Source organism: Calonectris borealis, chromosome 1 (genome assembly GCF_964195595.1).
Source record: "Calonectris borealis chromosome 1, bCalBor7.hap1.2, whole genome shotgun sequence".
In the NCBI taxonomy this organism is placed as follows: Eukaryota; Metazoa; Chordata; class Aves; order Procellariiformes; family Procellariidae; genus Calonectris; species Calonectris borealis.
The window spans coordinates 12,185,925-12,202,973 of NC_134312.1; the positions used below are offsets into that span (position 1 = coordinate 12,185,925).

A 17,049-nucleotide genomic window follows, 5' to 3' on the forward strand; every position below is an offset into this window, starting at 1 on the left:
CACATAATCTCACAAAAAAGGCAATTTCATTGATAAGGCAGAATGTTGCCCTTTTCCCTGAAACAGAGGTTAAAAAGTAATTAATTTTATTGCTTGGCACACTTGATACTTTGGTGTTTGGTAATGACTCTCTTAGTCACCCAAATATATTCTAATGTCGAACTAAGTGCAAACAGAAGGAAATGTAATCACTATTTGAATTAATTATAGACTAAAAAGTAGTTTAATATATATGAAAATCAAGAGTAATCCTGGAGGTAGTTTAATAGTGCAGTAATGGGTATTCTGAATTGGTAAATAGTGGTATAATATAGTAATTATGGATTAACATCAAGCTGCATATTAATCTAGAAGAAAAACAACAAAAAAAAACCAAGATCTTATTAGAAACTTCATAGTTTTTAGAGAGCTTATTACTGAAACAATAGATAAGATCTCTGTGATTAAGTTAGGCAAAACAGAAGAGGGGGAAATGAGCTAGGGGATAATGAATATGAAAACTTCCTGCTGTAGCTGAGCGTTTCAAGTTGGTGGAGTCTCCAATTCACTGTCACCAAATGGCTGCTCAGTGATCTGTGTGGCATCCCTATTCCCCTGTGATTTACATTAATTGTTAAAGGGAATATAAAGAGTTGCTGCCCTTAGTCGAATAACTAATACATTGGCATCTACATCACAGAAGCCTTTCTTTGGAATTTTTGTCAGCTACCTTTTTCTGTTGAAACAAAAAGTGTTTTAAGTTTGGGTGATTTTTTCCTTGCAATTGTGTCTTTTGGCTTTTTGTTGAAGATTAGAAGTTGGTTATAGGAGGCTAGGAACAAGTTGTTTGTTTGGTATACAATGGTATGCGAGTCAACGTGCTAAGGATCTCTGCCATTATTGGCTGCAGTTTTTAAGGAACAAGCTCGGACCCGAGTCCCTTCTCACTCAGCATACTGTGCTCTTCGATATTGCTGGAAGAAGTGAAGAGGTGCACTGAGATGGGCGAATTTTCTAAAGATATTCAGACTGTTTGTATTTCACACTGTAGTCCAGGTTGCTTCTACTTTGCCAAGTGTATATCCTATTTATAAATCACATAAAATATAAACAAATCCCCATACCAAGATTCCTAAACAGCAAAAAATTTCCAAGATATTTCGGGCTATGGCAAGAGATATTGATAAATCATCTACCACTATGGAATTGGGGCTCTACACATAATTCAAGAGATGGTATTGAAGAAAATAAGTATGATTTAGGGGATTTTTTCGAGGTCTGATAGCTCAGTAAAGAGCAAATGATTTATACTATCACCAAATGACAGTTGTCATAAGAGATTTTTATTTTATATGTATTATTGTTCTAGTAGCTTTATTATAATGTCCTAGACTAGTATAAGTATCACCATGTATTCAGCAAATAAATGATAAATGACTTCAAAAACACAGAAGTAATCTCCACAGATGTTATTGCGGAGATCCGTCAAACTCTCTGAAGCATAACTGAGCCAGAGGGAGAAATTCTTTGTTTCAGTGTCTTGAATTTACAACAAGAGTCTTGAAAATAACTAGGTACCAATGAAAAAGTTGTCTAAAAAGATGATGAAATTCTGAATAGGAAAGTTAAACTGCTGATAGTATAGCAAAGGTGCCCAGCAGTGCTGAGCATTGTTAATGCTGGAAACGACCAAGCATAAAAATCACTTTATGTCTGATGGTTTCTGAAATGAGAAGTGACACACAAATCTACCTTACAGGAACAAATCTTCAAGATCGACTCCAAGTGTGAATCAGGAAAGGGACGCTGTTCTTTCAATCCTAATGTGAACACAGTGTCTGTTATGATCAGTAAGTAAAGATACTCCAAGTTGCTGAGGTCTAAACCCATATGATCATGCATGGTGTGGATTGACGGGATGCCTGAAACGAGCTGGACACAGAATTCAGCCTCCAAGGAGCAGTACTTTGTGTCTGGTTGATGGGCACAAGGGTTGGGTCCATCCTTGTTTCAAGGTTTACATGAAGCTAAAGGTGGGTGGACAAATGAATTGCAGAAATAAGCTGTTGAAAGGGAGAGAGAAAGAAACAGAAAACAAAAGACTGTCCCTTTTCCAGCTTACACATTTTTTCCCAGGGTTAGTTTCAACTTTGCATTACCCTGTCTAGCATTTTATGTTTGAACAGTTTCTGACCTTTTTCATCCTAGACAGCACTTGTGTCTCATTTAATTATTTGTAAAATCTCAGAGTAGCCAGGGAAAGAAAGCCTGAAAACTTTAGTTACTTTGAATTTCATTTTTGTTGTCATCTCTGCTGTAGAGCCCACCGGCTATTGCAAGGGTCTTCATTCTTCAGTTGGCTTTATACCCAACCAATTTTGCAACTTTCTTCCATTTTAAAGGCCAGAAAGTGATACAACTGACACACCTCAAATATTCTTGTGAGTTGGTGGCGACTGTACTCAGTGACTGTGAGATATATCCCATACAAAGAATTACTGCAGTGCCTGTTGTACACCTAACTAAAAACTCAAAGGGGGCATATGCTTTGTGCAACCTAAGTCATCAGTAAAACTCTTTTTTTTTTTTTTTTCAACCAGGAGACACGTTATATATACTTAGTGTAACCCAACCTTTCACGTTTGCAGCATATTCACAGACTTCTAGTGCCAAAGCCTTGACTTTTCAACATGTGCCTACTCCTTGCTATATTTTTGGCTATGAAGGCAACAGCAGATTTGCACAGATTTTTCAGGCTTTCTTAGCAAATATAACTTAGTGCACACAGGTACTGCGAATTTCACCCAAGGTTTACAAGGGAACAATGTGCGGTGTTTCTGCCATTTGGCTTCCACTGAAGCCACTGAGTTCCAATTACATATTGTGCCAGATATTTCCTTTAAAGTCTGAGTCTCGTGGAGCTTAAGGGAAGTGTAATATAGTCTATCCTACATAGTCTGTTCAAAATTTAAATTACCTTTTTTTTTTTTTTTGATTCCTCATTGCAAATATATTTAGTACAAAGGACAAGTAATTCCATTCACAGAGGTATGAACTGAAGCACCTTTAGAAGATAGGTAAATGCTGCCTAGATACCTCTCTGAACCTAGATACCTCTTGGCTGCACTTACATCTTTATCTCATCAGTGATCTATGGTCAGTGTTTACAGACACTCACTCTGTAAAGAAAATGTTTGTTCAAAGTCAGTGATGGATTAATCCACTGCTACTCATTGCTGTTCTGGTATTATTAAGTGAATGAACTGTCATTAAAAAATAAAGTTTCCTTTCCTTGTTCCTTCTGGATTTTATGAAACACCATTAAAGTACATTGTTTCTGAATTACTGTATATACAGTAAGCTGATTTTTTTCTACAGTAGATCTATGGCAGCTTTGTTCATCTTAGTAGACTTTATATTATCTTCCTTGATCTCTCAGTTATGTGACTGAAGGGACCTTCCCTAGTGTTTGACTTATCTTTCATGACATAATTAATCTACAGAGTTTAAATTATTCCACAAAGGTCACATTCTTTTTCAAGAGAGTCCCACAGATTGGGGTTTATACTTTTTCCCTGTTACTACAAAGTTGAGTCACTTCAAAAACATTAAGCTTGAATGAATTTAGCCTCAATATCCATGCCAGAAAAGGGAAGATTTTGTAAGTCACAGCTTGAGTTATAACGAGGGGACCGAGCCCGTGTACTGGACACTCCTTTGAGCATTCTTCTGCAGGAGGAATTCCTTCCCCTCGCTTCAGAAGATGGGAAATACTGCCACACCGGCTAACTCTTCCACAACAAAAGAACCATTTTTAAATATAGATGCAACTTCTTGACAATTTTGGGCATCACCAGCCTAGAATACAGCAGGAAAGCTGATTCACCCTTCAGAGGAAAGTGATGCTATAAAAACAAATTTGAACTTGGTACAATTTGCCATTGTACAAAGACACTTTTGCATCAAAGCAATGAAAAATGTGCTTTGAAGAAGCTTGGCATAACTAATGTGCAGGGTGCATGTCTCTCTCCCCATGAAGACTCTGAGATATTTATAAAGCAGACATACCTCATCAATTCAGTAATTCCCCCCAGTAACAGAGAGAAATAGTGTGAACTAGTTGTGCTGTGCAGACCAAGTGCTGTGCGGAATTTAAGAATTTAACCAAAAGGAAGTGGAGCTGACGGATATCATCTGATACGTGATTAGCAAGCAGACATCAGGAATGCTTAAGACATAACTAATAGCGTTCATATGTAATAGGATTAAAATCACATAGTGTAGTACTATTGTTAAAGTGTGTGTGCATGTGTATATGCATAGGACTGTACATAACTTTTAGTGAGAACCATTTGTAAAATCTCAGAGTAGCCAGGGAAAGAAAGCCTGAAAACATTAGTTACTTTGAATTTCATTTTTGTTGCCTGATCTCTTTCAGCCAATCTATTTCATAATAAGAATAAAGCTCTGATGGATTGAGGCAATGAGGCAAATATATAAAATCAGTTATAAATCAGTATAGATCTAACATCATTCTGTCAATACATGCTCAAGAAGTAAATGCTTCACAAACATGCAGTGAATGCATTGTTTAAATCTCTTGTGTATGAATCTTGTCATCACTGGGAGAGATGAGAGCAGAAGAGTGGCTGCTGGCTGGTCTGCAGGGGTTCAGCTCAGACTCTAGCCAGCAGCAGAAAAACAAAATCTCCAGAGTTTTAATTATTTCATCAGCCAATAGTCTTCCATATTGATGCACACACACACACAGAGCATAAAAATAGCCTCAAGCGCTTCTGAACCTGTGACTCTTGCCAGCTTGACCACACTCTCTGGGTAGTCCAGGAATTCAGACAAAAACATCAATCAAAGGACCCAGCTGTACTGGAATGCATTCAGCCACCACTCCCACTCTGAGAGTTAGAGTTTATTTTAGCTACTGTTTTCTACTCTGGGGTTTCATTGTCATTAGTCAGTGGAAATTGCTTGGTTATTCACGGAGTAGAAAATGATAGTATATGTAATTAGAATTATAATTATATATACGTATATGTATGCACACACACAGGCTCACAGATGTACATCCTGTCTAATGGACTGAGTTTTCAGCCCTGCACAGGGAGCAGAAGTTCATAGTTCTGTTAATGTAAGAGTTGCGTGTCTAATTCTGTTCAAGCATAATGACCCTGTACTTAGAATCAACTACATGAAAGGGGACAATTGTTGTTCCGTATTACTCTGCATAAAGTTCAATAATATGATTGTCTGGCCTCTGCAATACTGAAGTCAGCTTGAGGCTGCCTGGGGCAGCCTTGACAATACTGTTGGTAAAAATTGGCACTGATCCATTGACTGCAATAGATGTTGTGCAGTTTACACCAGCAATAAATTCAGCCCAGTCATTCTGTCTACTCCCATAACAAAAAAAGCTTTTTGAAGTATGTACTTAAAAAATTGAATGTGATTCTTTTTGATAACACTAGCCTGATTTTCCAGTGATCCTCAGTGAAAGTTGAGCAACTAAACTTTTATCAAAGAAGGATTCACCACATATACAGTTCTGCTGTTGCATTTAATTATGCAGTTCCCTAAAGTCTTTGAGAGAAATCTGATGATTCCCATGCATTCGAGATTGTGTCTTTGTAAATCAGAGGGAAACCCCATTCCCATGACCCAATATTTATCTGTATAGACTCCTGTGTAAATAAAGAGCTGACGAGTTTAAAATAAAAATAGATCAGTAAACACGGATTTCCCAAAAGCCATAACAATGCATTTGCTTTTTCCCCTCCATTTCAATTCTTTGCAGATGAAGAGCTTTTTTCAGGAATGTATATTGATTTCATGGGGACGGATGCGGCCATTTTTCGGAGTCTGACCAGGAGGAATGCAGTGCGAACCGACCAGCACAACTCCAAGTGGCTGAGTGGTGAGATGCCTTTGTTTTACCAGAGCTTTTAATGGGTTTCACAGAGATTCTGCTTTGTTTTGTTTAAAATAAAGAACTTGTCTTTTAAAGAGCTTTTCTCTGAATTTAATTTATGAAGTTGAACCATGAAGAAATGTGTGTAAATATATATTGTGGACAATGCACAGATGTAAAGGGTTCACCGCATGAGCCAACCTCAGGCCACCCCACCTGATGGCCTTTTTTGCATTAAGACTGAACCAAGCTGTTCCAGGGAAAGTGTATGAAAACCTTTCAAATGGCAAGTGGTCAGACAATCTGACTTCTAGGGAAGTGCCTTCTCCACCTCTAAGGCATCAGACATTGCCTTAAATTAGAGTGCGTGATTCTAAGGTTTTTTCTAATGAATTACCAACTTCAGTTAATTCAGGCTGATCCACCTCTGTACAGAAGACTCACCACCACTTGCATTCCAAATGTGTGCAGAAGAGAGTCCCATTATCAGAGAAGTCAGTGACAATTATTGCCATTTATTTCAGTGGTAAGAAATTGATTATCAAAACACAGTAGGAAAACTAATATCTAAGTGCAAACACATAACTCTTGGCTTCATTGAAATCAATGTGAAAATTCTTCCTGACTTTACTGATAAGAAGATTCCTTCCAATTAAACTACTTTGAATTAAAACGGTGGTCTACCCTCTGAACAGAGATACATGTCAAAGGTTGTAGAGCAACTGACATAGTAGTTCCAATTTAAAAAAAACTTCAGGTATGTTGAAGTAAAGCTATTGTGTTTTTGTCTTACTATTTTTAGGGTGTCTCTTGTTATTCCTGTGTGGCCGTGATTACAGTGAAATCACAGGATTGCAATCAGAATAAATTCAATTCACTATGAATGGGAAACTGTGTCCGCTTTCTAAATTATTCGTCTGTTTGCTATACATTCTTACACTTATCTGCACACCCTGAAAAAGTGAATTAGGGAATTTCCTAAAGTGAATTAGGGAAAAAGAACCATTAAAATGCCTAATTTCTGGAAAATCTACCTGTTACATATGCTCAGAACAGGCACTGGACAAGCACAATTTATTTCCATGTTCTTTTAGAGCCAGAGTCATGACACTTGTTATATCAGTTGAGAATGGGCTTGTGTGAATAGAAAAATGCTGCAGTCTAAAGTGAGTTTTCTGTCAGAGATCCAACCTTTGTATCGGATTGTTTCAAGATTTGTGCTGGATTTCAATCGATCAAGCAATCTTGCATGATCATTGAAAAGAGACAGCCTTCATGCAGGAAGAGGATCCGCTTCTTCCTTCAAAGGAGAAGGTCTTCTGAGGACCCCTCCACTATCTATAATATGCGTGCCATTAAGGATATAAATTATTTTGCTCTCTCACCAGTGCTCCTTTGCGGTGTTTGGCATGTACCACTTGGTTATGTTTATCAACCTATGATATGAACTCAAATGCTGTTCAAGCATTTGCATACCCTGCTTTCCTTTTCTGTGTTCCATGAGTTATTTTCCTCTCTTATTTATGTACCTTATTTGTTCTTTTGCTAATGAGTCTTTCAACAGCTTACTTTTATGTTTTGCACTTTCCTTAAGTGCCCCTGATAACACGCTGATTCTTCCCTCTTCTTCCTCCAAGTCTCTGAAACTCTGCAGTAATCTAATACTACTGCTTCTGCATTTTAATTGCTTTTCTAAAAATCTGCTGTGGGATAAAATGTGAGGACACAGAAACTTAAAGCTGCCAGCAAGAAGCATTTACCTGGTGATATCTGGTATATACAGACATGAGGCTAGAGCATATAGCTTAGCTTGCCACAGCAGTACCTCTACATGCGTTACATAGCACTTCCTTGAAGCAGTCAGTAACTGTCAAATCATTAATGCTTATACTGGTACATCTTTTGGTTTCATCTTTTTGGTATACTGTTTCATTTCAGAGCCTATTTTTGTGGATGCTCATGTTATCCCAGATGGCACTGACCCCAACGATGCCAAAATCTACTTCTTCTTCAAAGAGAGACTCACAGACAACAGCGGCAGCACAAAGCAAATTCATTCAATGATTGCAAGAATATGCCCAGTAAGAACCATTTTGTTTGCCAGGTTGTTGGAACAAGCTGCTAGTGTGACATGATAAGCTAAAAGACTAAATGATTGAAAAGGCTTTGATTTATATTTGAAACAAATTTCCTGTTTCAGCTTCCACGTTCATAATTAAGAAGAGCTGTTACTGAACACACAGCTAGGGTCTGAACATGTTGTGTGTATCTGGCTATACCTATAATGATATGGAAATTTAGAGATTCGGGGGTTTGTGTATTTCTCTGACTGAGTCAGAATAGTTACCAGTGTTGAATTTCCAAACTTGCTGTCCTTTGCACAAATGAGGTACATTCTTTGCTTAGAAAAACTGAATTACAAGACAGTGAAGTCTTTCTCACACACACACACACACACAAACACTCAAAATCTTTGAAACACATTGGAAAATCAGAGCCAAGCTTTTAAATGGGTTGATTTAACTTTCAAATACTGTTTCCATTTTTACAATATATGTCCTTTCTGAGTTCTTGCATTGATGTATGTGTAAGCCTAACTTTAAAAACATGCACAGGAAAATTAAATTCAGGAGTTATGGCTACTCCTGCGCAGTAATTAATTTACAATCACAGCGCTCCTCATTGTCTCTATTTCCTTTTTCGTATCTGTAATCAACGGTAGATGAAAAACGATTGAAGCAGCTATGAATATCTCTGGTGAAATGAATTTTTTTTAATGAGAGAAAAATTATAAATGCACAATTACTGCTAGCCTTTTCATTCCTTCTTTTGCAAAGGCTCAGGAAGATAATTGTGAGCGTTTGTGTATTCCCTGTCTTTAATCTCTGGGTGTCCTTTAGAATTTAGTGCTTTGTGATGTTGTTGTGTATAGGTGTGAGGGCATGTTTGGGGTTGTGTTAAACTCCTTCTCTGGCAATATGATGAGGCATGTGATCTCTTTTATAATCTCCATTTTCTATATTTTTGTGAGGGTGCCCAAAGGCCTTTTTGGGTATTTTGCAAGAAGACATTTCACACAATTATAGCTGTATTTGTTGTTGTTACTGTTATAATGAAGCCCAGATGATTTCTGAAAGGCCTCAGCTTGTTTAGACTTACACTGAAGTCAGTGGCAGAATCCCAAAGCCAATGAGAATAAATCTGAGCCAGTCATATTTGTATACTTGTATACCATCATATTCATATATCAACACCTTTGAGACTGGCCAAATATATTAGTACAACAGTGCCAAGAAAGACCCACCCAAAAGACCCCTTATGGTCTCCCAAAAAGTCTGATTACCAGCTCCAGGAGCACCAGCGAAACATGCGCAGCATGTCATCGAAATCACATTTGCCTAGCTCCTACATTTCCTTTTTCCCTGTGCTATGCAGTTTGGAAGATACTGCTCTTAACTAAGGCGTTCACCAGCAGGAAGAGGCAGGAGCTGCACCATCTGGTTTAGCAGTTACTGTTTCCACCTTCCACTGGAGAGAGATGGAGAGATCCTTGAGCGAGCTGTGACCGAGCCGGCTCTGGACCCAGCTAGCAGGACTTGCAACAGTGCAAAACTATCTTGACCCTTGTTAGCCATCATTTCTCAATTTAGTTCAGAGCATCCGTCTCATGGGCCAGCATGGCTTACTAGGTCAGATGCAGCTATACTGCTGTCAGGTCTAGAAGAAACATCCCTCCATAGGCCTATTAGACCTTTTAGAGGTAGCATGGACTTCTCCACACTAGGTGTCAGTGAGTGATACAGACCTCCACAGTCCTTTCCAATCATACCTACGGACACTGCTGCTGCACAAAATCTATTGCAAGCCCAGCACAGAAAGCCTGCTCAGAAAACTAGTTCTTGTTTTTCCTGTATCTGGAGTGTTTAGATGAGGGGATTTGGTTCAGGCTTATCTATTTTTTATCTTGAATATACCAGCATAATTGTCTAGATGATGAGTCAAATTAACCTGAAGAAAATGTGGGAAAGCCCAGGAAAATGTCAGCTCTGTTGTTTTTTTTCTGAAAATAATATTCCTTTCCAGAATGACACCGGTGGTCAGCGTAGTCTCGTGAACAAGTGGACAACATTCTTGAAAGCAAGACTTGTATGCTCAGTAATGGATGAAGATGGAACAGAAACATACTTTGATGAATTAGGTATGGCAAGAAAATCCCTTAAAAATTTTATCTAAATCCTGCACCCTGTGCACATTTAGTTATTGATGTTCATACAGCTCCTTAGTCAAGTTGTTGACAGTAAAATCTTGGCCCTGTAGAAATTCATGACAAAATTCCCCTTGCAGTTTTATGACAGAAAATGAGAAAATTCTTCATAAATCTTTCTGGGTAATTATAATTATCTTTGAAATAAAGGTAATTAATCTTGACTATGTAAAGGAATTATATATGTAAAGAATTAATATTTGGAAGGGAACATGTAAGTGAAGTCTATTGTTATTTTGCTCCTAGTTAGGATTATGATTATGTTTTTTAACATGCATCTCTTTGAAATGGTTTCTTATACCACTGTGTAACATACAGCTTTTCCGCAATACAGTTTTTCTTTTTTGATCACTGGGTAGAGGCCTCAGTTTGATAGTTCAAGATAATACTAATAAATCCTGTTACTGGCACCGGCAATAAGACTATGAATAGATATTCAGTGAATAATCTATACAGCAGTCACAAGCTGTATAAGGAATTAATAGATGCATACCTTGATACGTAAATGCCAAACATTTCCAGAAAGTTTCAAATTCTGTATTGTCCACAGTAGTGACACACAAAGTCATAGTTCTAAATTCAGGTATTGGAAGATCTGGCATGTGTATTAGTATAAATATAAATACTATAAATAGCTAATAGGTCCCACACTGGGGCTGCATCTGATTCTGACCTTCTCTCCATTGTAATCTCTCTCGTTTCTCTGTCGTTATTCCTGATTCTCATCATATCAAATGGGGTTTGGAGTCTTTTTGACTTTATATCTTGGTGTACTTGCCTTGGTTCAAGGTTTCAGTGGAACCTAATGGACCTAGGAGCAGATCCTAACTTGCTGCAACTCAGAATATGCAAGGTGCTTGGAGGACTGACTTTCAGAAGTTCCCAGTGCCTCCTAGCACTGCCACAGCAACTCATCTTTCAGAGCTGTGATTTACCAGCCCACTCCTCTTCAACAAAGCAGTAGGATAACTGCTTTTAGTTTTCTGTATGACAAAATGGAGGACCATACAGAACAGGAGACAATGCTGTCATCCTGGGCTCCTAGCACAATCCTGTAGCAAAGAGTAAGAATACAACCACAGCTGGAAATTCATGTATAATGCAGAAGAGCGTAACACTGCCAGTCCTGCATGGTGAAGTCTTTTGCTTTTGACATATTTAACAGAATATTTAAAAATTTCAGACGGTTGATGAAGGAGCCACATAAATTAATGGAAAGCTAAAGAACATATTTTATGATAAAAAGCTCAACCAGTTCAGTCTTTTTGTCTGTTGTAAAATAAATTTAAGAGGTAACTTGATTATAGTTATTAAAAACATTCGTAAGGAGAAACTGTCAGAGATTAAAGTATTTTTCACTGAAGTGTAAAAAAAAATCAACAAATCAGAGATAAAGTTGGGCGAATTCAGTTCAGTGAGTAGGTAGAGTTTTGCATAGTGCAGTCAATAAATCCCTGCACAACAGAAGCTGGGAGGTTTACATCTCTCCATGTCTTTACTGCAAAACTGTGCGTCATTCATATCGTGTTGAAAATGAGCTAGCGAGGGCATCTAGAGTGTGTACTGGACGGTAAAACACTGAATTGTCCTGCTTTGGATTACATCCGTCTATGGGAAGTCTTTGTCTTTGACCTACCACCACTTAAATGTTTGCCTACGGTTGAACAACCTGCTGAAAGGAGACCCAGCTGAGAGAAATGTGCCACATGGATCCTGAACATATTTGAAAATCTTTGCCTTCTGTCTTTATAAAGATAGATGGTGTGGAGTTAATTTCCAAAACTGTTTCTGAATGTTCAAATGCTGGATTTATGCATATGGTCCATTCATACGATAATTCTGCTTTTTCCCATTCAAGTCTGAGACAAAACTACTGTTGACTTCAGTAGGAATAAAGTCATAAATTAAACTGGAAAATAAAGTTTTTATTAGTATTCAAAATGGTTTTTTCTTTTTCCTTTTCTTTCTTACAGAGGATGTGTTTCTTTTAGAGACAGATAACCCCAGAACAACGCTTGTGTATGGAATTTTTACAACATCAAGGTAAATGGGGAGGTTTGAAAAAAATTACCTTTCTGAACTGCCCAATTTTCTATATGAAAACTGAAAGTGATGGTTTGTGGTCAGGGCTGTTCTGTGCAATTTTGTATGTCTGCTGTGGCCATCGTTTGCATGCAGGAGTAACAGTCTCAGTATCATCACTGTTGGTATCCACGTTAGAGCTATGCTGCTTGGAGCAAACTGCTCCCTGACGTACTGTCAGCTGGCACTGGGAAAACATTTCCGTGGAGGGCCACTTGTTACCCTTCAGCAGCGGGAAGCTAAACGACTTCAACACAGCGAACTCGTGTGGCATCTGAAAGCGCTTAACACCTCCTGAAGGACATCCAGCACTCTGAAGGATCAAACCAGGAATTCTTACATGAATTCATACAAATCATTTCCAGTCTCTCAGCTGGCAGATGATCGCACAGATGGCAAATAATCCATGTCGGCTTCAGTTGGCTACAAAAAGACAAGCTTATATGGCATTTGATCACCTCCTTGCAGCCTTAAGCTCCCCGTTATCAGTCGGTAGTATTCACTTACTGTTCAGTTTAGAAACATTCCCTGAGCTCCCAAGGGCAGTGGAAGTACTACATATGGCTTACTATGCCGAAACTCTCCACAAAGATAGACCAACAGGTGGACCAACAGGTTCTGCCATCTCTACTTTTTTTCCTTTTTCTCTTGCCCTCACCACATAGTGCTAGTATACAGAGTAGAAATAGTTACTGCTTACTGATTTCCAATATGCTATCCTGTATTATTTAGCTGTTATTACTTAATTTTAAAGAGGTTTTTTGCTTATTTTTTAATTTCATTTAATTTATTTGATCAAATTAGCAAATTATTAACTTATTACTACTAATTCCTTTAATGGCAATTTCTAGTAAAAAAATCCTTGCATGAAAAAATATTTTTTCTTGATACATTTTTCTGTCTTTTTTCATGTGGATCCAGGGATCTGCTTTCTCAAATGTGTGAACCAGCAAGGAAAATATGATTTTTATTAATTGGGAAAAAAAGAATCCCATAACTTGTAAACATCTGATGCTGTCTACATTTTATGATTCCTACTGCACAAAAAGAGAAAATGCTGAGGTTATGTTTAGCAGTGAAACCACACTTATGATTAGGTTGTGGATGCAACATGCCTGAACTGGAAACACTTTTACCTAATTCTCCTGGTATTCCTGCAGTGGAAATGAGGTTTGAATCACAGGACCATATAAGGTGTCAATAAAGAAAAAACTTCACTTTTTCCTGGCTCTCAAGATGTTTTCTCTCTCTATTGAAGTTTTTACACTCATGCATTTCTGTTATCATGAACCACATGGTCTATGCTTTCTTTCTTTTTGTTTGACTGTAGATTGGATGTGTTACCTAGTTAAATACTGCGATCATAATGATTTTTACTCCTTAGCAGTTCCTTTATCTTCACCTCTGTAGACTTCCAACTCATAACAGTAGCGAGAGGGAAACATCCCACCAAATAATTAGTACTTTTATCTAAACTATACAGAAGGAAACCAAGTAACATTGAAGCAAATTATTTTGGTGGCATAATCTGCTGTAAAACTAACATAACGATCTGGAAATATGAAATACATTTCTTAAAATGTATTAATACCTACCAAAATTTCCACAGATACCATAATCCATCTAAAAAGTTCCTCCTGATAATCCATATACAGCTGAGAGCAATGTGGATTGCACGTGCCTTGTTTAGACACTATGTGTAATGTTTTGAATTTTTTTCTGGAGGTTTTTTTTTTTCCCCCGGTTGAAAACAGAGGGTTACTTGGATTATCTTCACCCTACAGTTAACATCAGGCAGATTTCAGACTGTTCTGGAGTTTTGACTTTGTTAAGATAAATATCCCAAACCTTATATGCAGTGAGAGAGAAAAAGAAGGAGTTAATTCAGTCCAGTCAGCCTTAGCATCACTCTGGAAATTATTCCCCTATTGCCCTCCGTCATCATGGGTGATGGAGGCCGTTCAGGGCTTGTGCTGGCTGAGCAGACATCTGAGACCATTGCTGAACCCAGAGCAGTGGAAAAAGATGCTCTTCTCATAGGTGACCCCCTGGATTCTCCTCATGAGGCATCAAACTTCAATCCTTTTGGAGGAGTCTTTGTAAGACCAGTTTTGTGGGTGGATTTGAGGACTGTATTGGAGTAATCCCTTTACAGCCACAACCTGTCCCCATTTTGCTTAGAAAAGCTGGCAACTGATTGTAATAATCTAACCAATTGTAATTGCTGGATGTTTTGATTAATATTTTAGCCATGTGTTTTAGGAGGCTCATGGAGGTCTTGTGGTTAATGTACTGGTAGGGAGTTCTGGAAACCTGTGCTGAGTTTGGCAGTGCAAAGTTTATAAAACTCTTGTCTCACTGAAGTCAGCAATATTTTTGCCATTGATTTAACTGAGGCCAGATTATATTTCTTTTATATTCAACATCGGGAAATTTTCTTATTCCACCAGTAGGGTGGTACCTTCCTCCCTCATTTTTCAGTTCACTGTTCAAAATGGTGCTAGGTCTTAAGGAGTAATGGTACATATAGGGAAGCTGAATTAGTTGATTTTAAATGTATTAAATCCATGCTATAGAAGCATTAGATTGTATTAAATATATTCTTTTAGAGTATCTTTCATTATGGGACTATGCAAAATGACGGAAAAGCTATACAAAAATTGGTAGATTGCAATACTAACTCTTTCCTACTGTCTTCCAGCTCCATATTTAAAGGCTCAGCTGTGTGTGTGTATCATCTATCCGACATCCAGACCGTGTTCAATGGGCCATTTGCACACAAGGAGGGCCCAAACCACCAGCTGATTCCATATCAGGGCAGAATTCCATATCCACGACCTGGCACCGTAAGTACAAAGATGTTTATGCAGGCTTGCCAATTACTTGTCTTTGTTTAATACATAAATAAATATTATTTATTGCAGGAGAACGGACTGTATGTGACTATGATCCTTAGTTACAGCTCAGAACAATTTTATTCGCTCTTCAGCTTGCCATACAAATCACGTAGTGTCTGGAAATGTTCTACAGAGTTAAAAGTCATGCAAAATGTTAATCGCTCTTGCTCTTTCTGCTCAAAGGGTGGCAAGAATTATTTCATTAGATGGCAGTCATGTTGTTTACATGTATATTTACATTTTGTGTGTATGTTTGAGCAAAAGATAGCTAAAAAAATAAGCGTACAAAGACAGCATTGTGAGTGTCTTCTACAGTCTGGATGCAAATGTCTGTAAGTCCATCTTCAGTCTGTATGAACTTTCCATAGTTTCTAAAGTTTTGCAGCTCTACTGGGATGCTTGGGAGATGTAGTAGGAGAACAAGGCTTCTGGGACTTGTCATTTGACTAGGTTTAATACCCTGTCAGGTACTGAATTTTAGATGAGAGACCTAGAAATAGATGAGTTTTCATGACAATCAGTTCATAGTAGTCCTCCTTGTTAAGAATGCTTTTTGTATGCCTTGAAAATTTTTCAGGAATTTCTTTCACTGTATCAGGAGTATTAATAATCTTCCAGTAAATTCTGTACACTATTAGAGCTAGCTCTGTTTCCAAGTTTTACAAAAATGTTCCATGAAAGGTTTTAAACAAAATTTTTTTTTTTTTCTTTTCATCTTTATGGTGTATAAAAATTGCTGTTGATGCAGTTTTGTCTTTATTTATTTATTTGCTTATTTACAGTATTCTTAGTTTAGATTTAGCAGAAGTACGAAGTCTAGTATTTCCAGCTTTAATGAATAATATATGAACTTTCTCTAGAATCTTCTCTAAATCCATGTTTGCTAAATGAAGTATGGTAGTGTGGACTTTTGTTGACTCCTATGAAGTCTTCTTACAATTTCTTAAGTATCAGAATTAAATAAGTATGCACAGAATCATAAATCATCTCTCAACGATGTAGTTATAATTTTTTTTTAGATGAACGCTTTGTTGCTTTTCCATTTATCACAGGAAATTAAATTTTATTTTAATATTGCGGGTCACTGCAAGAACCTTTAACCATATCACTGTTTCATTCATATTTGTCTTTGTGCTGTAGATCTTGTTCTTTCTCTTTCTTTCTCTCTCGTACACTAATGCACAGATACATGGAATAGCTCTCCCTGTTCCCACAATTCTTTATGACATTTTGGTGTAGTTATTACTGGCTGTAAGATTTAGGACTTCATGTTCCCAGATCTCTAGAATTAGCTAATCAATACCTGATATTCCACTAAGGTCTAATGCTAGCATTATTCTTTCTTTGCAATTAATTTGTACAGCTCTAATCTCATGAGTTCACTGAGTCTTTAAGCTTAAAATTTACAAAAAAAGAAAATAAATGGCCCATTTAAAGAGGAAATTTCACACTCTTCTGATTAGTCAAATTTCAGAGTTTCTTGCTGCTTCAGAATATTGTATTTGTATGTGTTTCCTCAACCACTGCCATGTTATTCTTGGTTCGCCTCATGGAGGCTTATGAGGTATTCCAGATGGGCCTAAAGACATTGGGCAGCACAATGGAAAGGGAAAAAGGAAATTCAGATTTGGATTTAACATGGTGACAGAAATTATCTACATTTTTCAGATGTGCCGATGACCTCTGAATTTGAAGATAAGTTCTTAGATCATAGCTCACACAAAAAATAAAGCTAAAAGAGGTTCTTTTAAGATGATCATCGCTGGTTTTCTGATCACTGGCTTTTCTGTGCTTCCTCACAATTCAGCCACAGCATAGTATCTTAAAGGTGTATTTTCTAAACTGGGACTTGTTTGGCTTTGCTTTTGTTTTACTGCCAAAGAGTTCCACTTTTAAATGCATGC

At 37.5% G+C, this 17,049-nt stretch overlaps 1 protein-coding gene across 1 annotated transcript in view; it reads left to right on the forward strand.

Moving 5' to 3' along the window:
• The window catches only part of SEMA3C (semaphorin 3C), a 123,914-nt gene that overhangs the window by 77,909 nt on the left and 28,956 nt on the right, over positions 1-17,049 (forward strand). The window contains exons 6-11 of the mRNA XM_075144470.1: positions 1,739-1,829; positions 5,789-5,908; positions 7,841-7,983; positions 9,986-10,100; positions 12,140-12,209; positions 14,950-15,094. Coding sequence (XP_075000571.1) covers positions 1,739-1,829; positions 5,789-5,908; positions 7,841-7,983; positions 9,986-10,100; positions 12,140-12,209; positions 14,950-15,094 — 684 coding nt within the window. The remainder of the gene's footprint in view (positions 1-1,738; positions 1,830-5,788; positions 5,909-7,840; positions 7,984-9,985; positions 10,101-12,139; positions 12,210-14,949; positions 15,095-17,049) is intronic.